The 26,649-nt window shown below is 45.7% G+C and overlaps 1 protein-coding gene across 1 annotated transcript in view; it reads left to right on the top strand.

Annotated features, from left to right (window-relative positions):
- SLC4A11 (solute carrier family 4 member 11) overlaps positions 1-26,649 on the top strand; it is an 89,575-nt gene that overhangs the window by 18,052 nt on the left and 44,874 nt on the right. Inside the window, exons 3-7 of the mRNA XM_005429448.3 lie at positions 6,028-6,171; positions 15,025-15,071; positions 20,613-20,844; positions 21,500-21,562; positions 22,107-22,188. Of these exons, the coding sequence (XP_005429505.1) occupies positions 6,028-6,171; positions 15,025-15,071; positions 20,613-20,844; positions 21,500-21,562; positions 22,107-22,188 (568 nt within the window). The remainder of the gene's footprint in view (positions 1-6,027; positions 6,172-15,024; positions 15,072-20,612; positions 20,845-21,499; positions 21,563-22,106; positions 22,189-26,649) is intronic.

Below are 26,649 nucleotides of genomic sequence, written 5' to 3'. Positions count from 1 at the left end.
GCTCCAAGCTCTGTCCGGACACTTCCAGGGATGAGGCAACCACAGCTTCTCTGTGAATCTTAATAAAAGAGTTTTTCTAACCAAGGTATCCAAGATAAGCCCTGGGTCCTCCTGGCTCTGATGAATTTTCTGCAGCAAACCCTCAACAGCCCAACCATGAGGTCTGGGGACACCCCCAGCCCCCCAGTTGGGCTGGCACAGTGTCCCTGTGGCTGCCAGGGGTAAATAAATCTCCTGTGAGCCTTGCCAGGGACTCTCTCAGCTGTGAACCAGAGAAAAAGTTTAAAATCCTAGCAAGCATCCAGATTTATTTAATCATTGTGCCTCACAGTTTTAGCAGGGTGGGAGACAGCTTTGGGTGCTGCTGGCTGGCTGCAGCTTTGCAGTTGTTCTTGTCTGTGAAATGCAATAATTTGTTAGGAAGGAGGAGGTTTTTTTATGATTTTTGTCATGCAAAACAAAGCCCAAACTTTGCAGTTTAGCCTCAGCAGGGATGTGTAAAATTTAGGTGTGTATTTACCTAAAAAATGTGGTTATAGCAATGTAATTGCTCTCATTTTATCTGAAAAAAAAAAAAAAAGAGAATTATTTTGGTAAGTGGGTAATTTTGCTGGAATCACTTTGTGAGATGTGCCCACAAAGTGCTTTGGTTCATGAGGGAGTAGGGGGCTGTTTAAACCTTTTTTTTTTTTTTTTTTCTGGAATGCTCTGGAGATTGGAGAACTGATAACTCTTGCACAAAGTTCTTCCAGGTCTCTCCTGAATCCTCCCAGTTGCTCTCTCCCTGCCTGAATTACCTGACTGGAAGGTTACCTAACCTATGGAGGCACCAGGAATCAGTGTTTTCTGTGCAGAGTGGAAAGGTCAGTTTGGAGGTGGATGCTCCATTATTAATTGAGTTTCCTTTTGCACCCAGAGTTGGGGATTTGGGTGTTTTCCAAGTGGTGCAGTGAATTGGAGCCTGCAGGGAGCAAAGCAAACCCTCTGAGAGCTCAGGTTAATTAAAACTTCATGCCTTTCTTGAAAATCAGTGTCTGTTCCTGGCTAGAAGTTAAAAATCCACAAGGAGAAAAATCAGGTGAAGATGACTTTTTCTTTTTTTTTTTTTTTTTAGCTTAATGCCAGCATTATCAAGTGAATTTTTAGGCTTAAATCTCTCTTGAGTTCCTTAATACTCTGTTACAGCCAGGCACTGGGGTGCTCAAAAGAACCAGGCTGGGTTTTAGGGTAATGCCCATGTCCCAGCTGATGCTCCTTTACCTTTAAAAGCTATTGAATATACATTATTGTCATTGATTCCTTTGACCTTCTGTACTTGACCTGTAATTCCTCGGAGAAAATGGATGCAAAAATGGTTCTCGGGCTCTTCTGAAACAATTTGCTGCCTTCTGTGCCTAAAAACTCGCTTGAGGAATCTGAAATGGCTTTTAAGGTGACAAGCTGATAGCGTTGGATTGCCAATCATAGCTCAAAAAGCCTCTTTTAATGTAGTTTGAGGTTCCTGGCTTTCTGAGGAGAGTTTTTTGGAGGGTTGAAGAGGAGGAGATGCAATTCCATGATTTTTGGAAGCCTGGGCTTGGATTTGACAGAGGAAATAGGCACTGCTGTAGATGAGAACAGTTTTCCAGGCTTGGAGAAGAGGTTGTCTTGGAAATTGAGGGTAAAAATCAGTTGCTTCCAGAAAACTGCTCTGAGTTAGTGGCTTGTGCCTGCAGATGTTGGTTGAAGCTCCACAAGTGGCTTTGTGGAGGGGCTATGGCTGGAATAATTCCCATCACCTGGGGTGTGAGAGGATGTTTTTAGTAATAAAGCTGCTTTTCTCCCAGGAAATTGAGCTTGATTAAGGTTTTTGGCTTTCCTGGAGAAGCCTGCAGCCCTTGGGCTGGGAGTGCTGCTCCCATTTCAGCTTTTCCAGGGAATTGATCTGCTGTGGCTGAGGCTGAGCTTCCTGCTCAGCTGATTTTATTGCCCCAGGTGCAGCTGCCAGGTGCCACCGGAGCAGAAGTGGGACACTCAGTGCCACCACTGATGGCAGCAGCTGCAGTCACTGCTGCTCCCTACAGAGCCCTGAGCACTAAAACTCAGCTCCAAAGCAAAATAGCTGCAGGGCAGGCACCTTGTCAGAGCTGTGAGAGGGCTGAGAGCAGCAGGAGCTGGGAGATGAAGCTGAGAATGTGAGGAAAGAGAGAAGGCTGGGGATGGAATAATGGAATCCTGGAATGGTTTGGGTTGGAAGGGACTTTAAAGACCATCCATCACCCTCTTGCCATGGGCAGGAACAGCTTCCATCAGGACAGGTTGCTCCAAGCCCCATCCAGCCTGATCTTGGGTGGATATTGGAGCATGGCAGGTCTGGGATGAACTACAGAGGAAGGGCTGATGCTTAGCAGGGGAATCACCAGAGAAATCCTAATTATCCTTCTTTTTTCTTCCCAGCACCTGCGTAAAATTGAGTTTATTTTCGAGTTATTCTGGTTTATTTTCCTGTTGCATAGTATGGGCTGAGGGAAGCCCTTAAGGCAAAGGAGGATTTAAGGTGAAAGCATCTAGAGCTTCTGGCTGCAGAGGGTGAGGAGAGGGTTTTGTTCCTGCAGCACTGAAGGATGCTGCTTGTTCTCCTTGGTACTGTTCCCCTCTCATGTTTTTCCATTTCTTTGCCATGAGATGAGTCCTGCAGGGTGGACTGAGGGGGATTATCCTGACCACAGTGTGTTCTTCATGGTGCAGGAGGGCTGCACTGGTCTGAGCCAGCGTTAACTGTATTGCAGCTCCTCAGCCAAATTTCTCTCTTCTGTCTCTTCTCTCTTCTCTCTTTCCTCTCTCCTTCCTCTCTCCTTCCTCGCTCCTTCCTCTCTCCTTCCTCGCTCCTTCCTCGCTCCTTCCTGTCTTCTCTCTTTCTTCTCTCTTTCTTCTCTCTTTCTTCTCTCTTTCCTCTCTCTTTCTTCTCTCTTTCCTCTCTCTTTCCTCTCTCTCTCTCCTCTCTCTCCTCTCTCTTCTCTCTCTCTCTCTCTCCTCTCTCTCTCCTCTCCCTTTCTCTCCCTTTCTCTCCCTTTCTCTCCCTTTCCTTCTCTCTCTCTTGTCTTTTAGACCATATTTTGGGCTGGAGTGGCACTTTCTGTGCTCAGAGCTCTGACTAGCCCTGTCACATAGCTCATGGCACTTCAGCAAACACTCTCTTCATCTGAAGGTGCCAGCTTGCAGTGATAAAGATGGGGGCAACACCAATTTGGAGATCTTGAACTCTCCCCCAGGAAATCTGATGCCAATGAAAAGGTGTTTAAGTTTAACTCTGCCCTCTGTCTCTGAAGCAGCTGCTCCTGACAGAGCATGTGAAGTGTTTCTGGGACTTCCATATGGAAACTTGCTTGGTAACTGCACAAATCCTGCAACAGCCACATCAGATCCTGCTCTGAACTTCTGCAAAACACCCATCAGACTTCCAGAGGAGCTGAACAGCTTCTGCTGTCGCTTGTGGCATCTGCTGCCCTTCAAGCAGCGGGGGTGGCACTCAGTGAGCATCAGGGAATGAGGGGGCAGCAGCTGCCAGGGCTGGAGGCAGGGCTGCAGCTCAGAGGGAAGGTGCATCTGCCACCGCAGAGCCTGTGTCACCTCGAGGTCACCCTGCATTTGACAGGCGTGAATTGCTCATGGTTTCAAGCTCCTGGCAGATGAAATAGGCTGAAGGATTCCAAACAGGAGTGGTCTGAGCCTGGAGGTGCTTCAGTGACAGAGCAGACACCTGTCTGGGAGGGCAGTTCCTGTCCAGCCCAGGTTGGGGATTATTTGCAGGCCGAGTGTTTTGTCCCTGCCTTGCCCAAGGGACACGAGGCTCAGCTGCCTTTTGTTCTGCTCTTTCCTCCCCTAAAGAGGGAGGAACAGAGGATGCTTCCCTTGCCAGAGTCCTGGCTGACCTCTGCCCAACCCTCTGATCCTACTCCACCCTTGCCCTTCTTCCAGCTCCTGGGCTGCTTCTCTCCTGTCTCCAGCCCTCTCTGGTTTCCACCACTGCCACACTCTTATCAAACCACTTTCAGTGGCTGGGGAGGGGAATAAATCATTTTCCCTGCTTGGCTTTTCCCTATTTACCCATCTCATTCCTTTAGGACAGGGAGGAAAAGCTCAGCCATGTTCTCAGAGCTGGGTGCTCAGACCATCCTTATGTGACCCAGTGAGTGGGAAGGTTGGAGATGAAGCTCAGAACTTCCCTGAGGCTGCAATTCTGGATGTGGTTGAGGTGGAAAAAGCCTTCCCCAGGCTGATTTTTTTTTCCTCTGGATGTGGTTGAGGTGGAAAAAGCCTTCTCCAGGCTGGTTTTTTTCCTTTGCAGGGCTGCCCAAACTCTCCTGGCGCTGAGGGGAATGTCAGCACTGTGGGTGCTCAGCTTTGAGGAGATATTATGGCATCCATCATGCATTTTGGAGGAACCAAACTCCAACTTTGGGACTTAGTTTGGGATTGAGATGCTTGTGTGGGACTTTGTAGTACTTCTGATGGCAGCAGGCACCTTGTCTTGCTGTTGTCCATCCCTGCCACATCTGCCAGCAGAGATTCCATAGCTGGTGCTGCCCTCAGCGTTCAGGTGTTTCCTGTACGTTCCTCACTTCACTTTTTTCTGTCTGTGTTTCCATCGTGCAGGGCTGCAAACACCCCAAGCTCTGCCAGCAGCAGAGGATGATATTCTCAATGTGCTCTGCTGGATGGGGACAGCAGCACCCTTGATGCTTTTTGAAGCCTTCAGAACACTTCTGACAGGGCTTATTCACATTAATTCCTGTCAGGTTCTAAGGTGAAGGAGGCAGAGATGAGGAGGGGGGTTAATCTGAGGGGCTTTATCAGGTTTCCCACACCTTTGATAAGCAGTTTAAGAGTCATCTGGAGGCTTGAAGCTCCTGCAGCCCCTTTGCACCCTCTGAGCCCTCTGGGGGGATGCTGAGCTCCATCAGCTCGTGGCAGGAAATGCTGCAGCCCCTGTCCTGTGTCACTGAGTTCCTGTTTGTGGCCTCACTCCTCTGGGTTTGTGTTTTGTGGTGGAGAACTGTTGGCTCGATCCCTCAGAGGCAGCATGTGCTGCTTTCAGCTGCTGCCTCCACATTTGCTTATATGAGGCTTTAAAAAAAGCCATCAATATTTTAGTTTCCATTCAAGCCTCTGCCTTGAAGCTCCCCCTTTTCATTTCACTGTAGTGCCTAGAGCCAGCTAATGAAATATCTCCCTCCTGCTTCAAATTAGGCATAAAAGACTTGTTAGAAGATGAGGAGAAGCTGCTGAATAATCCTGGTAATGTAAAAATCGACATTCTATAATGTCCCTAATTCTCCTAATTAAACATGATACATGAGTGTGCTACAAGAGTCCTCCAGCTGCTCCCTAATGAGATGTTGCAGGGACCACTTTGCTGTTGGATGAGGCTGGGTTAAACTCTAATTAAAGCCTTGCAAAAGGCTAAGGAGTTGTCTTGTGTAATTAAGAAACTTGTCTTGCATTCTCAGTGCTGATACCCCCAGTGACCTGCTCCTCTGCCCCGTGGGGCGCTCTGGGTCTCTCTGTCCATATCAGGTGTCTCCTTGGAAACTTCTTTTATATTTTTTTAAATTCTTCCACCAGTAGTTTCAAATCGCCGCGTCACAAAGCAGCGGCGCGGCCTTGGCTCGGTGGAGGTGTTGAGTTTGGGGTGGGCTGGGGCGCAGCTCATACTTTTGGTGGCGTTTTTATGCAGCATTTTCATCCTGTGGCGGCTTTTACCTGAAGGAGAGCAAGGTGTTGTGGCTGAGCCTTGCTGCTCACACCGTTGGCATGAGGAAAAAGCTGCTGAGGCCCCCCCATAACATGCTGGGTGCCATTCCTTGAAGGCCTCGCAGGGCCTCAGAGCGGCGCCTCACAAGGCCCCGGCGATGGCCGAGAGCTCCTCAGCCCTGGACTCGGACACAGATACCACAGACACCTCCTCGCTGCGAACAACAACAACAACAACAACAACAACAGGCCATGAGAGCCTGCCGTCTTACGACACCCCCATCTCGTTGTCAGGGTACCTCAAGTGCGACACGGACGATGCGAAGGAGGAGGCGGTGAACGAGGAGCTCTTCGACGGCGTCAACTCCACCATCGTGTCCGCGGACAGCATCCGCTTCTTCGTCAACGTCAACCTCGAGGGCGCTCCCAGCGCCACCGGTGAGTGGCCCCAAAAAAACAGGGGTGGCAAAGGGGGAGTTGGGTCCTGGTGGTGGGATTTCATGGGGTCACAGCGGGTTGGGTTGGAAGGGATCTTAAATGTGATTTCTTTAAGGGTAGGGACAGCTTCTGCTAGGCCAGGTTGCTCCAGGCCCTGTCCAACCCATCCTTGAACCTTTGCTTCAGGCACAGTGTTTTAATGTCCTCAGTACTGATAAATGATGAGGGAGGAAAATAGCCAAGCCCTTCACCAAAAACTTCTGTCGGTTTGTTTCATTTCATATGCAATTTGTAACTTTTTTCTTTTGCACAAAATCCCGTTGGCTTAATTTCCCATAAAATCCAGTGCTGATGCTTAGTGAATTCTTTGAAAAGTAAAACTAGAAGAGGAAAGGAATACAGATCTAAACTGAGATCCCACATAGTGCCAAGCCAGGCCTGAGAAACAGAGGTTTTAGGAGAAGACAGAAATCAAGTCATGTAACTAAAGAGGGATTTTTTTGTGGTTGGTGGCTGTGACAATCTTGCGTAGCTGTAGCAACCATTTTATTTTTCTAGAAAATGTTTTCAATTTTAGTAAGATAAGTAGTTCTGAATTAGACAAAACTTAACCTTCTTTATTCCCTGGAAGTGTTCAAGGCCAGGCTGGATGGGGCTTGGAGCAACCTAGTCTGGTGGAAGGTGTCCCTGCCCACAGATGGGGGAGTGGGGCTGGATTATCTTTAAGGTCCTTTCCCACCCAATTTGTGAAATTGGATTTTGTGGGATGTGCCTGGGAAAACACAGCCCTGGGACACAGAGCAGCCTGGATCTGTCCCAGCAGTTGGAGCCTGCCTATGTGGGCCATTTTAGAAGTTTAATGCACAGGCTCTCTATTATTCTTGGTGTCACAATGTCAGAGAGTCCTTTAAATTTGTTAAAAGTTATTTTTGAGTTACATGCAAATCCCAATTGATCTGCAGTGAGCAGTTACTGGGAATGGTGATGCACACTAGGCACAGCCTGGACCCCTGTCTGACTGTCTTGGAGTCTGATTTTTGACTCTGAGCAATGACTTGAACTTAGGAATAATATCCAGCAATTTCCAAGCCTGCAATTTTACAAATGCCATCTTAATTGAAAGATTTAAGGGAGCTGTGCTCTGCTATGACAGTCAGGACTTAATGCCGTGGGGTGCATTGTTTGGGGATGAGGAATGCAAGTGCTGTGGATTCTTCTGCATCTGAAGAAGTTCACTTTCCTTGTGTGTCCTTCTGGGCTTTTTTTGTTTTTCTCTTCCATTCAAAACAGGACAAAAAAGGCTTCCTTATTTCCCTGAAGCACTGCTCTTTGTGCTGGTGCTATTAGTTGTATCTTTTTTTTTTTTTCCAGCTGAGATGATCAGAATTTTTAAGGAAAAATGGATTTCTGGTGTGCTGGGGTCTTGTTTCAAATGGAAGGTTGGAGATTTTTAAAATGAGCTTCAGACAGAGCAAAAGCCCAAACTTTCAGTGAGGGCATATGTGAAAAAAGAGGTTTTTTTTTTCCCTTATTACAACATCAAAGTGATCCAGGTAGCCAAAATCCAACTTTTTCACTGTCATGCAAAGCATTCATCAGAGTCCAGGTGTAGGAGTCATCTGGGCTATCAGTTCCTTTACAGAGATGGTTTTACTGGAGTTTCTTCCAGGCTGGATTTTATACACATCAAATCAGTCTGTGGCTGCCCAGGCACAGCTGATCCTCCTGGAGAGGTGGCTGAGAGTGGCTGAGATGAGCCCCTTAAAATCCTCCAAGAAAAATACCCTGAACTTCTGAAAAAAATACCCAATTCCCAAACTGAGGTTTAATTATGCCAGAGCCAAGGTGTGTCTGGGAGTGAATTGTTCCCTGCACAGAAATTCCCTTCCATCACTGCCACTCTTTGGAAGGTTTGTTTTTATACTCAGGTTTTGATTTCCTAGAGCAAAGCTGGAGCTGAACCTTTGCATGGTTTGTCCAAGCTGGAAAGGAGGGGGAAATAAAAGTAGGGTTTCTCCAGGCAATGCCAGAAACCCCAGCACCTCATTTCCTATCCATGGGAAGCTGGTGCACCAGAATCCTACAAAATCCTCTGCTGCTCTGAAAACACAGAGGAAAACCAAGCATGGGAATGGGATCTTTGCATCCTCATCTAATTTTCCTGTGTTCTCCAAGCTGTCTGAAATGTTTGAGTCAAAATGTGCTCTCTTGGCTGAATGTGGTGCCCAAACTCTCTCCTGCTGGAGACTTTTTTGGGTCAGCTGCTGTGAGGTTGCTGCCCACCTTAATAAAGGGCTAAAAGATCCAAAATTGCCATTTAGGGAGGGGATGAGTTGGAACCCTGGGATGCAGGTGCTGGCAGGCAGTGAAGGTGGAATTACACATGCAGTGACAGCTCTGCATCATCCTGTTGAGCTGTTCCTCTCTGTGTGATGTGTGTGCAGCTCTCCATGAGCATAATTGGATGCTCTCCACTGCAATTCTGTTTTTAAAAGATCACTGTGTGGGATTAAGCTTTGAGCCAACAGAACACAGCACGACCCATAAAACTCCAACAAATGACCGTTGACATAAAATATTGGGCTTTGTGCACAGGTTTGTGTAAAACAGGATGGCTTGAAGAAATCTGGGGTTCAAGGTATGGCCTGTGTTATTTTTAATTAATACTGGCTGCCTTTGCAGGGAGGACTGAGCCCAAAGCAGTGCAGATGCCTGAGCACTAAAATGCTGCTCAGTTGTGACATTTGGGTCATTTCTTCTGGGTGTTTTAGTGCTTCCTTGTGTTAACTGATGGAAGGTTTTTTTAATTCTCTTCTTCTTTTCATCCTTGTAACTTGGATTTATGTGGTAACATTTGTTTTCAGCAAATGTTCGTAGCTCTAACAGGAAGGTGGGTGTTTTTCTGAAGCTGGAGGCTTTTGGACCTGGGATCTACATTTTTGGGGGAAGATCAGGGTGGATTTTAGGCTGAGGCTTTCTCTGAAGTCACAATAAATGTTTGCAAGTAACATCACAGAATTGTTTGGGTGGGAAGTGACCTTTAAAGGTCATCTAGTCCAACCCCCCTGCAGTAAGAAGGAATGTTTCCCACTACACCAGTTTGCTCCAAGCCCTGTCCAACCTGGCCTTGAACACTTCCAGGGATCCAGGGGCAGCCACAGCTTCTCTGGGCAACTGGGCCTCACCACCCTCATTGTAAAATAATTTCTTTTTCAAGTCTAATCTAAATGTCCTCTCTATCAGTGGGAAACCATTTCCCTGTTGTCCTGGCACTCCAGGCTTTTGTCCAGGAAAGCTTTATCTGCAGCACACCTGGAATTAAATCCCTGCAAATAAATACAGCAGTGTGGTTTAGGCTGGGCCTTAAATTTAATGGACAGATCATGCAAGTGAGTCTTGGGAATATGTGGGGTTACATCCTTGCCATCAGTCCCAGCGTTCTTATCTCCTTGGCAGCTCCCTTAAATCAGCCAGGCACACATTTTCATCATTTGGATCTTGGGGTTTTTTTCAGTTTTGGGTTTTTTTCAGTTTTAGGTTTTAAAACAATCCTTTGAATCTTGTTCTTTTACTTTGGGCTTTTAAAACAGCTCTTTGGATGTTTTTGTAGTTTGAGGCTCTGAAACAATTCACCTTCTCCTTACCCACATTGCAAGAGGTTTTGCATGGTATTTCCTTACATTTAGGCACAATTTCTCAAGGATTTGTGGGGCTGTAGCTGCCTAACTTATCCCACTTGCAGCTGATGCTCAGACTGGAGATTTTAGAGGTGCCTCCAGCAGTTTTGGGGAGAACAAGCCAAACTCCTGCCAGCAGTGAGAAGCCAATTGGAAAGCAGGATGTGGCTCTGCTGGGGTGTGGGGGGGAAGCAGCGGAACACCAATTACGCTTCAGGAGAAATTAAAGGCCGTTCCACCCTGCTCAAACTGATCATTCCTAGATACAGAGAATCAACAGTTTCCTGTGCTCCAGAGGCACACACGTGCACGCCCGCCGCCACAAAACACAGCATCCAAATCCTGGCCCAGCCCCTGCCCAGATGACTTTTTTTCCTTCAAGGGGACGAGGAGAAAAGCTGGATGCTGGCGCCAAGGATATTCCAGGGAGAGTAAGGTCCAGAGACAAGTGGTCTGGGCTTGAATGGGTATCACTCTGCACACAATAGTCACATTTCCTCACATTAATACCAAGGTCCTTTTTATGTCTCGAGGCACAATGCTGACCCACGCGTTCCATCTGATAACTCCTGTTTTAGCAGTTTGATGTCAGAGTGGGATGTTGGGCTCCTGAGGCTTCCTACCCTCTAATGGAAAGTGGATATAGCGATTGTGTGCCGGGGAGGGGACGGCCTCCCTCCGAATTTCCTGACCAGGGTGTTTTCAAAGCGCTGCTTAGGAAGCTGAGGGAGGTGTGGGGGGAGCACGGGTGCTTCTGCACGGAGGCAGCAGCCTCCCTTCTCCGTGCTTCACCTTGGTGCTTTGGAGCACCTAAATCCCCCCTGTGGGATTTAAAGTGCGTGAAAAAAAAAAAATGCACATTTTTCCCTTGCTCCAAACTGATTGATAGAACCTACCACAGGTGGGTTTTTTCCTGAAATATTTGGCTTTTATAGCACATGGGTGTGACAAGTGACACTTTGCTCCTAATCAGTCTGTGCTGTCCTCTCTCTTTCCAGGAGTGTGAGGGATGGTTCTTCACCTGCCCTGCTGTTTTTGTTGCTCCAGAATCCTTATTTCCACCTGCCTTTGGCCTGGGGATTTTTGGGATGAACCCAGCAGACTTCAGGCTCTTTTCCTCATCACCTGTTGTGGGAATGTGGGATAATGAAGGCACAGTTATTTGTCAAACAATATTTAACCAAAATTACTCAAATATGATGGTGATTAGTCCAGGCTCAGGACAGCAAAGCAAAGAATCCCTCTGAGATCCTGTTTGTGCAATCCTTCACTGCCTGTGGTGTCTTAGAGGTGTCACCACTGCTCCTGACAAACTCCTGTCATGCCATGTGGTGATGGGATTTTATTTAAATATTTTTAAGGCAGATTTGAAAAGCAGAACAGTTTTTTTTCTGCTCGCAGTGTGGTTCGACACAAGTGACTGAGTCTTAGATTTGGGCAGACCCCTGATAAGAAACAAAGATAAAAGAGGCCTTTTTTTTCTTTTTTTTTTTAAGTAATAAGCCCTCAAAACCTTAAATGCTTCCAGTCACAACAGGTCCTTGGTATTTTTCAGGGAAAAACATGGACGTGCTAATACAGTATTCAGCTCTGATTTATTTTACTGTGCTTATATATATTTACTGTGAAGATGCACCAGGGAGTGTTTGTAGATCTAAAGAAATGTGCACAGCCAAAAAGCCCTTTTTCTCTAATTTCCACTCCTTTTATCTCAAAATAAAATACTGTCTTAAGATGCTGCAGGCATCCAGTGGTGGCTCTTCTCCAAAGGCTTTTGGATCTTCTCAGGTGTTAAGGGCAGCACTGGGGACCTGGGTGAGGAAAAGGATGGAAAGGGATCCTGAGTGAAAGGAGATCTCTTAAGACAAAAGGTGAAAAACCTTAAACTTTGTTGTTTGACTTTCAGGGGTTTGTTTTCAGGCTTGCATGGCAGATGTTGTTACCTAAGCAGGGGGTGGAGGGGGAGCAAGGAGGGGATTTTGTTTCTCTGGGTTGCTCTCAGGGATATTATTAGGGCAGCTGTGATGAAACCGAGCAAATAAACTTCCAAGCATTAAATCTCATTCGTGTTGAAGTTGGACGGGGTTTGTTTGGAGAATAAAAGGAGAGACAGAGTGTGCCACAAGGCCTGATGGTGACAATTCCTCAGAGTTGTCACAGCTGAGCTCCCTGGGAGTCGCTCGTGGGGTTCCCAGTAACGCTCCGTGCCTGTGCGCACGCATCCCAGAACCTCGGGATGCGCGTGGCGCCTTGATCTGCCTGCCAGGGGATGTCGGGGATGCGTTGCTGACTTTTTGGCTTTTCCCCTGGGCAGGACCTGGAGCAGAGCCCAACAGATAAGCTCAGCCACCCCTGGCAGCTCTCCCTCAGACACACAATAATGCCCCTTGCTCGCTCGCTTGCCTAAAATAGGCTTTTGCTGCCTGCTCTGTCCGGCAAGAAGGGCCACAAAAATAGACGTGAAAATTTTATCTGGTCTCGACCTCCTCTTGGAGTTTCATTGTGACATTCAGGTGTAAAATCTCAAATTACTGAGATTTTCAAGTTATTACTCTTGGCTGAGGAGATTGATGGGGAGTTTCTTGTAGGGTGAATCCAGGGGTTTTCTGTATCTGTGTCATCCTCATGAAGAGCTCCTCTGTGGAGGTGCAAGGGCCAATGGTGTTGATTCTTTTACTCCCTCCTTGGCTGCAGGGAGGCAGGGATGGTGCTGTGGAGGAGGAGAAAATGAGTGGCAGTTTGGTGGTGGTTGGACTTGAGCTTTGGATGTGTCATGGGCAACCTCCTGCAGGGTTTGATCCCCCATTACCCACCAGGAAATTAATGGATATTTATTGTGAGCAAGGCAGAAGAACACCTGAGAAGTCTCTGTGTATTTTTCCCTTCCTTTTGTCATGTTCCAGTGGATTTGCTGCTATCCCTGAGTGATGTTGTAGCACTCCAGTGAGCATTTAAGATACCAGCCCAGAACTGGGATGGACATCTCCTTGCCTGGATTAAATCTGAGCTGCGTGTTGTTGGGATGAATGATGAATGAAGCTCTGGGCTTTCCAAAGTGCCACCTCTGTACCCAGAACAGCTTTTTTGAGAAGTTTGAAAGATCCTGCTCCAACAAATGTAATGAGATGTTTTTGCTTGTGTTGATAAAGGAGCACTTGGTGCTCCTCCAGCTGGGTATGTGAGAGAGCTGTCAGCAAAGATTGATACACCTCGAAAATGATAAGAGGAACCAAGAGTTGCTGCCTGATAAAAGCACAACAAGAATTTCTGTTCCATTTCCATGTATCCATGAGGACAGGCTGTGGCTCTCTCTTTAGCATGTGCCTGCTATTGTTCGGGATTGTGGGTATTTTTTTGTCTCTCCAGAACTATTTCTTGCAAAAGCAGATAAACCAAAACATGTTTTCTCCTCAATGAATATTTATGGGCTTCCAAATCTCCCCGCATACTTCTGCATGTGTAATTAGGCTGGAAGTTGGGTAAGTGAGCATTGGAGAACTACAGATGTGAGAGCCTGGGGAAAATGCTTGATGTTTCTGGTTTATTTGGGTGCTTGCTTTTTAATAATAAATTGCACTTTTTAGATGAAACAGCTTGTGTTTTCCAAAAGGCGCAGCAAAAGCAGGAATAATTGGGGCTGTTGCAGCAGCAGACTTGTCTGGTTAAGTGATGCTTTTAATCACATGTGCAGCATCCAAGTGAAATTTGGGAGAAGTTGGGTGATGTAACCGAAGCCTCTGAACCACCTCATTTTGTTTAGGGGGAGATGAAGTCAATCCTTTCCCTCCTTTCTACAGCTCTGCTCCCACTTTGAGTTGGAGCCTTTGAACCCCCTCGAGGGCAAAACTCATATTGCTGTTTGATCAGCAATGATTTTGTTTAAAGCAGCTTTCTGCATGCAAAAGATAATTGGGGTTTTTTGGAGTTCTGGAGTTTTAACGTGAGTTGCACCCTGAGCTTATTTGTTGAAGAGTAGCAGGGCTTGGCTTGAAGGTGAGTGGCCAAGTCATGGGATTGCAGCAGCTCTTACAGGTTAGGATTTGGAAGTAGAGATCTGGAAAGGAAGCAAAACCCTCATCTGAATAACTGTAACTCCGTGTTACGTCTCTGTAGTTTTCCACAGCTTGGACTCTGGAAAAGTTTTGGTCTTCAGTGGGTTTTTCCATGCTGCTACTGCTGTGCTCATTCGAATTAAAGCTATTCATGTGCTTCATTTTGGTAGCAGCTCAGGCTTTTGGGGGATTTTTTTGACAACTTAAGGAGAAGGATGCCAGGCTGGAAGTGTTTAAGTCAAGATTGGGTGGGGTTTGGAGCAGCCTGGTAAAGTGGAAGGTGACCTCAATGGTCTTTAAGATCCCTTCCATCCCAAACTGTTCTGTTATTCTCTGCACAAAAAGTACCTGTGGGACAAATAATGCCACAGAGAGGCTGCCTTGGCTGCAAGGAGTGGGCTTTTGAGCTTGATTTTGTTTTGTTTTGTAGCTGATACCCAAAATGCTCTGTAGTTACTCTAAGAAAATGTTATTGTTGGCACTTGGAAGTTTGAAGTGGGAATTTCCCGGGTTCCCCCATCCTGGGTGTTCAGTGACATTTATTAGTCCCTAAACAGCAGTTTTCTTTCCCAAGAGCTGTGTTGCTTTCTCCTCAGATTTATGGAGGCAGCGTGGTGAGTTGACAGGACATTAATGTGCTCATCTTGGAGTCACTGCCTGCAATCCCTTGGAAGTGCCTGGCTGTTATTGTTGACTCCTTAACGAGGACAAGGAGGGTTTCCAAACGGGGTGACTCATGAAATCGTAGCCTCAATCTATCAAACAACGATGCATTGGATTAAATGATTACTTCAAGGATTAGGAGTTGGATTTTTGGGGAGGTTGAGAGGGAGGGAGAGAAGGGAAGAGTAAAAATACATCAGAGTTACAAAAACCAGGCCAAAAAAAGCTGCAAGACACAATCCCCTAGTGATCAGATAATGCCAATCCAAGCGTGCTTGGTTCACGCTTCCAAAATGGGAGATGTTGTAAAAACTGAATCTCTGCTTTTCTCTAGAGATCATCCCCTGCCAAGAGAGTGATGCTTCACCTCCTCCTGAGCCTCCTGCTCGGCTCCTGCTGCCTGTCAGGTACCTCTGATAGTAACACTCCTCTGATGTGGGTTTTTTTCTCCTTCTTTCCAGCTGAAAGTGAAGGTGCTGGCTGCGTGTTACTGCACACATCAAGGAAGGTAAGTAGAGGTGCTGTGCGACCAGTTTGGCTTTTTCATCATCCAGAAGTACAGAAAAGGATCATGAGACACACTGAGGGGCTGCTTGTCGCTGGCCTAAGCAAAAGGCATTTAAATGCTTCTTCTCTTCAATTCCTCTCCCTTTCTTTAAACCTAAAAAGCCACGTGCTGCTCATTCTCAGAATAATTTCTCTGTAATTCTGATTGTTCCACTGCTTTTTGTCCCAGACAATTCCTTGACATGTTAATTCATCACTTTCTCTTCTGCAGCTGCCTCCACAGGGATCCAAGTGTGTGCTGTAGAGGTCCTGGCTGCTGAGCTCCTCTGGAGCTGGAAACAGAGACACCCAGCAGACAAGGCTGGGGTTTGGTTCCCTCTTTATTCCAGCTATTCAGTCATCCTTCACGAGGTTCAGCAGGAGTGAAATCCCTGGAAACAAGCAGGCTAGGAGGAGGATTAGGAGCCCACACTTAGTTTACACTTGCTGCTGAGACTGTAACTCACTAATGATAAGGTGAAAGTGCAAAAAAAACCTCAATAGGATTTGTTATTCCAAACCTTCAGCTATAGAAGAGCACAGAAAGTACTCAGGGAGGAATTGGGTTGGTTTTTTAATAACTTCTCTGTGAGGGTGGTGAGGCCCTGGCACAGGGTGCCCAGAGAAGCTGTGGCTGCCCCTGGATCGTTGGAAGTGTCCAAGGCCAGGTTGGACATTGGGGCTTGGAGCCACCTGGGACAGTGAAGGTGTCCCTGCCCACGGCAGGGGTGGCACTGGGTGATCTTCGAGGTCCCTTCCCACCCAACCCATTCTTTAATTCTCTGATCCTGTATTTAGTACCATGTGAAGTTTTGCCTTTAGGGTTGTGAGGCTGGTGGTGCATTAAGTTGTCTTAACTTTGTGCCTGAAGGAGTGGCTGTTGTCATGGGAACTTGTAGCATCACTGATCCTGGTAAATCACAGAATCATTTAGGTTGGAAAAACCCTCTAAGGTCACAAATCCAACCATTCCCCCAGCACTGCCAAGGCCACCACTGACATGTCCCCAAGTGCCACATCCGCATGGCTTTTAAATCCCTCCAGGGATGGGGACTCCACCACAGCCCTGGGCAGCTGTGCCAGTGCCTGAGATCTTGGATTTCAGGCTTTGTTGCAAGTTGTAACTTGAGGTTTTAGTTTGTGCAGCCTCGTAAGCTTTGGGGGCTTTTTAGGGAATCCCAGAGAGCTCTTTAATTCTGCTTTGCTTTAGGACTCTAAGACAGCTCAAATCCTGAAAAGATATTTCAGAAGTGTGAATTAGTAGTGGGAGGAAATGTGCAATAGCTTTAGAAACCTTTTCCCCAAGTTAACAAAAAACCCCAAAGCAAATAAATACCAAAGAAAACACCACCCAAAACAAAGCCACCACCAAAAAAAATTAAACATTGTTTGGTATAGAATCATGGAAAATTAAAATAAGCAATTCTATGCTCAGGAATGAAAATGTCTTTATCCCTAATTTGTCTTGTCTAATCCCAGTGCCAAGGTTCTCAGTCATACACACTTGACTGAAAGTAACCTGAGAACTTAATCACTTAAAAGAGCAAATTCTAAGCCCAAATGCAGGATCTGCCTCTGATAAGAAATAGTTGGAAACTGCTAACTCATAAGTGTCTCTTCTATTTTGTTTTTCCTTTTCAGAGCTGTAGGATTCTTGCTTTTTCTGGCCTGTAGTTCATGCTTGAGCATTTTAGTGTGCTGTGGAGCCACAAATACCAGAGAGCTTTAGCAGGACTTGAGAAAAAGACACTTTTGCCAGTTTTTCCCTCCAGGGAGGATGAGTGGAAATTTTGTGCTTCAAATGCAAAGGAAATTGAGACCTGACTCATGGAGGAGATGGCTCCAAGTGTCTGGGAAGGGGGAATCACCAGCAGAGAAGTGAGAAGCTTTGTCTGGAGAGGTTTCCCCGTAGGTTGTCCCTGTCTCTGGTGGAAGCCTGTGGTTCTGGAAGGGCAGTTTGTGTCTCAGGCAATTTGCAGGGCATTTGGTGGGCAGGAATAAAGGTTCTTCACACAGATTGAGCTATTTAATCGCCATCACAGAGTGGTGCTGAGGGAATTGGCCCAAAGGACCATGGCAGCAGCCCAGGCAGAGCTCTGCTGAGGAAAATGGGATTTTTTGGATACCACAAAAAATCTGCTGGTGGCTCTAAGTGAAGGTGTCTCCCTCCTGAGCAGCCAGCCAAGAGAGAGCTTGCATTTTGAGCCTTGTTGATAAGTTAGAATGTGTGATTTTGGCCTGCCTGAAGTCAGGGCAGGCTGTTTCAGTGTTTTCCCCCTTTTTTTGGCACGACAGCCTCTGTTCCTGTCACGGTGCAAGGTGGAGCTTTGCAATCAAGGATGCCCAGAGCTGTTCAAATGGCTCTTGGGTAGCTGACTTGGGTTTCTTCCTAAGCAGTTTCCAGCATCAAGTTTCCAGCATCAAGTTTCCTGGTGTGACTTGACTATCCAGCTAAAAATATTAGTGAGGGAGCATTCATTAATCTGCCCTGAACCCAGTGGGGGTCCTGGCTGGAACAGTTGTGCCTGAGCTGTCGCTGAGGCTTTGCTGTGCCAGTGCTTCCAGTAATTTGATTTTGGTGTGTCTCAGGGAGTGATGGATTTCTCTCCTTTCATGGTGGCTGCTTGCCTTGTGATGTTTAATGTGCATAAAGCCTCTTTAAGCTCAGAGAGTAGATTTAGATTGGATGTTAGAGATGCTTCCTTGTGAGGGTGGTGGGGCCCTGGCACAGGGTGTCCAGAGAAGCTGTGGCTGCCCCTGGATCGTTGGAAGTGTCCAAGGCCAGGTTGGACAGGGCTTTGGAGCACCCTGAGCTGGTGGAAGGTGTTCCTGCCCATGTCAGGGGTGGGACTGGATGAGCTTTGAGTTCCCTTCCAACCCAAACCATTCCATGAATCTATAATGCCTTCCCTAATCTCAGGGAGTGATAATAATGATAAATGGGTGATAAATATGTTTCTTCCCCCTATTTCCTATAAAGGACCAAGAGAAGGGAAATGAAACAGCTCTGGGGCATGGAAAGTTATTTTTCCAAGGCATTGCTTGAAGCCTGTGGCTCAGCTGGAGCTAAATCCTCCTGATTTGCAATGAGCTGCTGCTGGTGCTGTCAAGCACAGCTCAGTGCAGGATCAGGGTTGATTGAGATGAACTGGGGCCTTCCAGTGCCTGAAGGGAGCTACAAGAAAGATAGGGAAGAGATAACTTAAAATAGTCTGGAGTGACAGGACGAGGGGAAATGGCTTCAGACTGAAAGAAAGTCGGTTTAGACCCAATATTAGGAAAAATATCATGAAGATGGTGAGGCCCTGGCACAGCTTGCCCAGAGAAGCTGTGTCTGCCCCACCCTGGAAGTGTCCAAGGCCAGGCTGGATAGTGCTCTGAGCAGCCTGGGGTAGTGGAAGGTGTCCCTGCCCATGGCAGGGGATGGAACTGGATAATCTTTGAGGTCCTTTCAACCCAAACCATTCTGTGATTCTGTGATCTGGGCAGATAACCTATATGAATACCTTTGATTAATTTTTTGCTGTCCCTCACCTTTCTCTTTCTGCTCTTCTCCTTCTGGTTGCTTCTCTCCAGAAGTTGGTGACCCAAAGCCACCTTTGCTATTTTGAAAACTCATTATTACAGGTGTGTGTTAATCTGCTCTCCCTTTGAGACAGACTCAGTGCTTGCACTTCGGAGGTGGAGTTGTAGCTGTGTCACCGTCTCCTCTCCTACGAGCAGATGGCTCCAAAGCCTTGGGGGTGGGAGCTGAAACGCTTCAGAGAATCCTCCCTCTCAAGGATGCTGTGGAAAGAGCGATTGAAGCAAAGTAAAACAGTGCTAATTGCAATGGATGTGTACTGACAACTTGATAGTTGCTGTGATAATTACAGTAATTAGGGAGATGTTAGCATTTTTTTGCCTGTGTCTATAAATGGAAAAGGTAAGAGAGAGTGTGCATGGAAGGAGAGGACCCATGAGGGATGGCCCTGCACCCTGAGGGGAACATGGCATGGTCCTGGCTGTGGAGGTAGCTGGGGATCAGATTTGTAAAAGCAATTCAGAGCTTGGTTCTTCCTGAGCTTGAGGGGAACTGAGGGTTTCAATGTCTCTTGACAATCTGGTTCTCAGCATCACGAATTCATCCTGGCAGCTTTCCCATGGGAAGGAAGATCCATAGAACAGCTCAGTTCCCATTTCCTCACTCTGGCTGTTGAAGGAGAGGGCCAGGACTGCCAGCCCTCCTTGTCCAGTGCCTTGTGTGTGGATTTCCAAGGACTCTGCAATGGGAATTTGTAGTTTGATCACTCAATTAATCACCTTCCCAGCTGACAGGTACAGAAAGGAGTTGAGGTTCTGGAACATATGTTGCAGACAGGTAGAAAAATTATAAAATAAAAGCCTCATAAAATGAGACCTGCTCTGCTAAATTAATAGCTGGCCTATCGCTTCTAAGTGCAGCTAAGTACTTTGCAAGTTCTTATGCAAAAACGTCTTGAAAATGAGAGTTTGTTAACACAACAATCTATTTCTAGGGTAAAAAAAAAGTGCACTTAGATAAACAATAAGCTCAGTCCCATCAGTGAAGATAATATGTAAACAATTCAAGAAAAGAAAGATTTGATAGACAAGTAAAATACCTTTTACTAACCAATAAGTAATTAGCAAAAAAGCAATTAACCAGTTAAAGTTGCCCATGAGGGCTGTAAAAACTGTATAAAATGAGTTGTGTGAATAAAGAATTAACTTTTCCTGCATGAAGAAACTGAGTCTCAACACACTGGGGCTGTCTTTTCCATCTCAAAGCCAGTGAGTCTGGGAGAGCAGAAGGAACCAGCAGAGAGCTGGGATAGTTTCAGCCTCTGCAGTCTTTGATTCATTATTGCTTTAAAGCTAAATCCACAAAGGAAGAAAACTTCCATGGAAGTGGAAAGAACAGAAATTTAGCAAATGTCAGAAAAGTTGATGGGCTGGATGGCATTCCCCACCTGCCACTTCAGGCTCCCTAACTGGGAGCACTGGGGACAGATGGTTCCCAGTTTGGGGACAACTGGGTTGACTTGGCACTGAGATTCATACTGGTAATTTTTCATGCTGCTGAGCTCAATGTTCCTTTCTCCCAAATAACTTTGCCATGTTTTTTCAAACTTCCTGAATTATTTGAATCTAAAAAAGATTTTAAATGCTATCTTAAATACTTTTGCTTTTAGACCAACTTATTCTAGGCTAAAAAACACCAAAAAACAACCAACCACAAAAGAACTCTTTTTAAAATGATTCTGCTTTCTATGTCAGGGTATAAATGGTACCTGGGCATTCGCCTGTGGGCACACTGTTAGGATAAACCTTGACAATGCAAACCTTCAATGCATTAATGCATAAAATGCCTTTTCTCCTGTGATCTGAATGACCAATAGAATCTTTGGTTGGGTGCTAACCTCAGCAAAATTGCTTGTGAAGGACCCAAATTCTACTTTGCTGGTTTTGTGTTCAGCTGTCTCATGCTCTTTTCTCAACACAGTACCTGAAATTAAAGAATTTTGAGGAGGAAGTGAGAGCCCAGAGAGACCTGGATGGTTTCTTGGCCAGAGCCAGCATCATCCTGGATGAAACAGCCACGTCCTTGGACGATGTTCTCCGGGAGATGCTGAAACACTTCGCCGAGGATCCTGAGAACATGGAGCCCAGCTGCAACTTCGAAAAAATCATGAACACTTTATTCACTGATTCAGGGACCCCACGGGAAGGGAACGGTAATCAGCTCTTGGTTTGCTTTGCCTGCTGGGCTGCTCTGCATTTGCCATCCTTGCCATGGTGGGGTGTGCTGGACAATCACTGTGTGGTCCCCTGGCTTGCACGTTGCGTGTGACCCCCTGGGTTGATTTTTTTTCCATGTCATTCAGACCGAAGGGCCTCATTTCTCCAGGGTTTTTGTGTTTTGGTGGAGTCTTGCCCCTGTTTCATTAAGATCATCCATTGTGGTGCTCTCTGGGGTGTCTTATCTGCGTGGACCCTTTTGATTTGCTTGTCCTCGTCAGCAATGGCTCCTTTGCCTTGTGATTCTCCACCTGAATTCACACAGGCTGAGGAATTTTGCCTGCTTTGGATGAGTAATTGGGAAGGGTTGATCCTTTGTGTCACTCCCAGCCCACTGGAGGAAATTGGAGACACTTGATTTTTCCTCCAGAAGCTCAACTGGGGCAGCCCTAGCCAAGGTTGTTGGCTTGGTATCACCTTAAGCTATCAAAAAATGGTATCACCTTAAGCTATCAACAAATAGTATCACCTTAAGCTGTCAACAACTGCTATCACCTTAAGCTATCAACAAATGTTGTAGTGTAGTCTAAAAAAACACTGCCTTTTAGCCCAAGATGTGAAGAAGCTTAACTGAGCATTGTTTCTCTGTAGGCACCCTTGATGGTTCAGACTCACCAGGAATGAATGCACAATCATATCCAGCGCACCTCAAATGTAACTGTCACAGCCTGAGTGAATTTGTTTAACAGATATGTCAAGTCCTGAGCATGTAGTAAGCATGTTCATGCTTTGGTTACTTCTTGCTACCTGTCTTAGAGCTTCGCATTTGTAATCCCTTTAAATTTAGGCTTTCTGCCAATAAAGAACAAAAAGTAAGTAGTGCTGTAAAATAGTGTGAGAGCAGTAGCTGGGAAGAGGGGGAGAGAGGGCAGGGGATTGGGAAGGTGACATCCCTCCCAGTCCTGTCTGTGTGTGTGTGGTGGATAATGCTAATCTAATAACCCAGTACTGCAGTAGGATGATGTTGGGAGGAGAAAGCAGCTGCCTTTCTAAGCTGTGAATAGTTTAAGGACACAGTTCAAAAGCAGCAGGGCAAATGTTTCCATCTCTCTCTGTCAGCCCCCACCCCTGCATTAGTCCACTGGGCAGATAGGAATGCTTGGGATTAGTAGTCAGCTTCCATTTAGACAGAAATGTTATTTACAGCTGCAGAATAAATGAGGACAGCCTGTGATGTTTCCCTCTCTTCTCTTCCCAGTTCACCTTTTATCAGACACAATTCAAGGGGTCACAGCCACAGTCACGGGGGTGCAGTATCAGCAGTCCTGGCTCTGTATCATGTAAGTACCTGGCTTAGATGAGCAAAATCACTGACATCCAAACCTTTTCCTGCTGCTGGGAGGAGCAGAGGTTCAGAGTGTGCCCTTTTGGGTTAAGATGGTGGTGCTTGTGCCATCCATCCTGTGGGATCTGTCTCTCTCTGGGCTGCTTCTCTTTGCAAACACATGCAGTAGGTGACCACAGCCCCTCCAGGGCTCTTGGATGTTATAGAAATCTGCTGTTAACAAGCTAAGAATGCTGAAAAAATGAGCCAGAAAATGCTAATTACTGAGAAATGCTAATAAAGGAACTTCTCAAAGGGACAAGCAAACTGGTTCATGGACTGCTTTGCCTGCCAAAGTCTGGGAGCCTGGACCAAAAGATTTCTTAGGTCCTTTGATGGAACCATCCAAACTTTGTAGCTGAAAATTGAAGTCAGACATTCCACACTATTTAGACACTGATTACTTTGTCTGACAATTAATTTGGACGCTGATTAATTGTCAATGCTGCTAAACATTGGAGGAGCAGGCCCTTAAGAACTCTGTCACCTGGGATTTATGAGATGTGGTGGCTTCACCCCAGCTTGCACTTGACCAGAACTGGGGTTTGAAGTTATTGTCTCCAAGTCAGGCCTGTGGAGTGAGCCAGGCTGTCCCTTCACAGGGGACAGGCCAGAACCTGAGTCCCTGAGCCAGCCAAAGCTGTGCCTTTTTGACTCTTGCTTTATTCCTGTGCAGTCTTAAAGTCAGAGTTGTCAAGAAATATGTTAATTCCCAGAGAAATGGCTGGGATATGTGGGATAGGTGCCTAAAGGCATGCACATATTTTAGCCTTCACGGCCAGTTTGCTGGGACAACTGTCACAATAGTTTTCCTTCTGCTTGCTCTTCTTCTCCTGCCCTCTGCTTATGGCTGGGGAAAATGGAGAGAAATAGAGGATTAAAAAAAAAATCAAAAAGAGACAACACCATCAACAAACAAGGAGAAATCTCCCCCTTGTTTTGAATTTCTTATGAAAGAGAAGGATGTGATCTCCATGTGAAAAAGAAGTGATGGCATATCAGGGCTGTGTCCTGAGAGAGAAGAGAGAGCTGGATGATATTTTGGGCTTTTTATTCTACATTTTTACACCTGGCTCATACAGAGCAGGACCACAATGAACAAAACTAGTTTATAAAGTAAAATGGTGTCAACCAAGAGGACTTTTGGGCAGTTTTCTGCTCTTTGGATGCCATAGGAAGGGTAACAGCAGTAAGGATGAGGTGCTGCTGATGCAGAGGATGGAAGTTGCTGCTGTGGGGTGAGGCAGATCTGTGGAGGGTTTTGGGGAGTGTTGCCTTAACACCAAAGCATTTTAAAGGTCAGGATACAAATGCTGTGATTACATACATGAGACTGAAAAGGGTGGGTTCAGCCTCTTAGGAAAGTGAGCCAGAGCTTTAAATGCATCCATGTGAGTAATCCTGGCTTCCATGACAAGAGATGATTTAAAAAATAAGCTCACAGCCTGAAGGTGTCTTGTGCAAAACTTTCCTTGTTTCTTCCTTTTGTTGCTCTGAAGAGGGAGAAGAAAGTGGTGGGAAAGCAATGATGAGTTATTAACCATAATTATCTAATTATTGCACTGTATTTCTACTGGAGTTATTGTGCAACAGATTGTGAACCATATTTTTAGATCTTACATTTTTCTTGAAGTCAGATTGCAAAACAGCTTCCAAACCTCTGAAGTAAAAGGAATTTGTTGATGAAAAAATTTTCCATATGAGTGGGAAGAACCTTTAAGATATCTGCTATTCTTTATCCTTGCATTTGGTCTATACCCTTTGCTAAATTTTAAATTAGCACTGCTGGGTTGGTGCACCTTAACCAACTTTTAATTCCTGGTGGATGAGATAAAATTGATATAATAAGATTATATTAATGAGGAGGAACAGCTCAGAGATAAGGTTTTGGTGGTGTTGCTTCTGCATAGATGATGAGGGCAAATATTAAAAGCTGAAATTAGTTTGGGGTGAGAAAGGAAGGAATTGTGTAGGATATTCACTGAGTTGTGCAGAGCCTGGCTGCAGAAGAACATTCCTAATGAAGACAAAAATGTGTTTCCCTCTCCTTTGTGCTAGAAAGAAGGCTCTTATTTCTTATCTGATTTATCCTCTGTGAAAAGAGCAGTGGGGAAAACCTGGGATTCAAATAGTTGTTCTGCTTCTGTTGGGTTTGGTGCTTTCGTGATGGTTTCAGGTATAGGGAAGCGCCAGCAAGGTCAGACATTCCATGTGGAGCTGGGCTTCAGCCACAGGGCAGAACAAACCCTTGAGGAACTGAAGATGTCCAGGTTTCAATGTTTCTGTGAAGTGCAGGAGAACAACTGAATTCTGATTCTCTGCAGGCTTTAGGGGTGGTTTTGTCAGGAGTGACCAAAACCTGATCTTGCTGAGGCCGTACCAGGCTACATCAGCTTATGGAAAACTTGGGATTCTTCTGTTAAAATGAGAGCTGAGAGTATCAAAGCCTTTCATGCCCCAGTGACCAGCAGGGTCCAGCTCTGGAAGAATTAAAGTTTGTATTTGTGTACATGGTCATTTCCTAACTAGAAAACAAATCTTGAGAGTTACAGATGAGCTCCATCAGCCCAGGACGATATCTCATACCTTTGAAACCACGGACACAACTCTTTTTTCCTCCTATTCCAGCATTTGCCAGAGCAGGAAGACACAAACTGGCCCAGAGATGTCCTCTGCTTCCCTGAGAAGCTGCTACTGGTTGTTTCCTTGGAGAACCTGGGATGAGGGATAGTCCTGTCCCAGAGTGGGGAGTGTTGGACTGTTTTCCTCAGTTATTTAAGTGAGAAAGTTCAGCTGCTGGCAGGACCTGCAGCATGAAATGATTAAAGCTCCCCTGAAGCACCCAGACCTGCCATGATCCCAGCACAGAGGGGTAAACTGGATGTTTTCCATGGGAAAAATGGGCAAGAAGCTCCAGTGGGAGTTGCTGGTTTTGGTGTTGCAGTTTTTTACCTCAAAAAGGCCAAGAAACCCCCCTTTATCGCATGAAGAGGTGATTCTATCACAAACCAAGTCCAATCACACCCCACTCTTCCTTTAACTGCCTGACAAGTGAAGATGAAAATGCCTGATTTTTAATTTTTTCCTCTTGGGGTAAAGGATATATGATTTTAAAATGGTTTAACTGGGTGCTGGTGGATTTTTCTCCCTCATGTCCTGCTAGGAAAAACATCAGCTCCGTGGGTTGTGGAACAAATATCCCTGAGCTGATGGAACTCACCAGGCATCCCAGCTTCCAGGCTGTATTCTCCCTGCCCAGCAGATTGATATAACTGCTGATTTCCAGAGCTGAATCCTTAGAAAAATGTGAAAGCAAGCTGCTCCATAGTCAGGAGGGAGCAGTTGTAGGGCCATTTCTGGCTGGATTGCTAAGGCACATGGACTGGGCATTAAAGTGATTTCCTAAAGCTCTTTTAACAGGCAGAGCAGAGGGGGGAAAAAGCCTCTCTGCAAGCAAAGAGTGGTTCAGTGGTTTGTGTGCTCTGTGTTGCTATAGAATTTCTGCCTTTGATGTAGCCTGTCATGGCAGTGACTCCTGTGGAGGAGTTTAACACAGAAAAACCCAGGTAGCCTCTCAAAAATAGGTATTGTGAGATGATATTGGATAACCAGCAAGGCTGCTGTTGAGATAATCAAAATTTGAGGAGTTAGATCCCAAATTTAATGTATTACTGTGAAAGATGTGACTCTCAACAGAAGTAATGCCAGTCCATTTCATGTGTTTAAGGATTTTTCCAGACCCAGAGGTCTGTGTGTTTCTAGAAGAGTCACATTGTCTCTGATTTAGCTGTTGAATAGCTTTCAAATGGAGATGCTTCACTTGCTGTCTCTTCCTCAGATTATTCTTTTAAAGGGCAAAATGGGAAATTAAAACAGTTGGACTGCTTAAAACAAATATTTTCATTTAGAGGGATGATTACAAGATTTGGAGCCTTGTAAGCAAGAGCCTCTTCTGCAGAATTTACAGCCATCATCTCTCAAGTGTTCTTTGGGCTCAGAGAACCATATAATTTTTTTTAAGGGCCTCTCCACCCTTTCTGGGTTTTCCCAGATTATGCTGGAGAGCTGAAGCTTTTGCAGGTGCTGTTTTATGTAAAGAAAACCTCAAATTCAACCTCTGCATTAGGGATTTGGGTCCTGAAGAAGAAAGATGGCTTGTTTTGATCCCTGCAGGGTCTGTACAGGGATGAGAAGTCTCCTTATAGAATCAGGAAGGTTGGAAAAGTCCAACCCTTAACACAGCACCACTGTGTTCACCTCTAAACCCAGTGTTGAGTTTGTGAGGTCCCCCGGACAAAGGAGGAATCGAGAATCTGACTCCATGTTCTCAGAAGGCTGATATATTATATTATATTATATTATATTATATTATATTATATTATATTATATTATATTATATTATATTATATTATATTAT

Source organism: Geospiza fortis, unplaced genomic scaffold (assembly GCF_000277835.1).
Source record: "Geospiza fortis unplaced genomic scaffold, GeoFor_1.0 scaffold62, whole genome shotgun sequence".
Taxonomy (NCBI): Eukaryota; Metazoa; Chordata; class Aves; order Passeriformes; family Thraupidae; genus Geospiza; species Geospiza fortis.
Note: the sequence above shows the minus strand (reverse complement) of the source record. Positions and strands in the feature narration are given on the sequence as shown.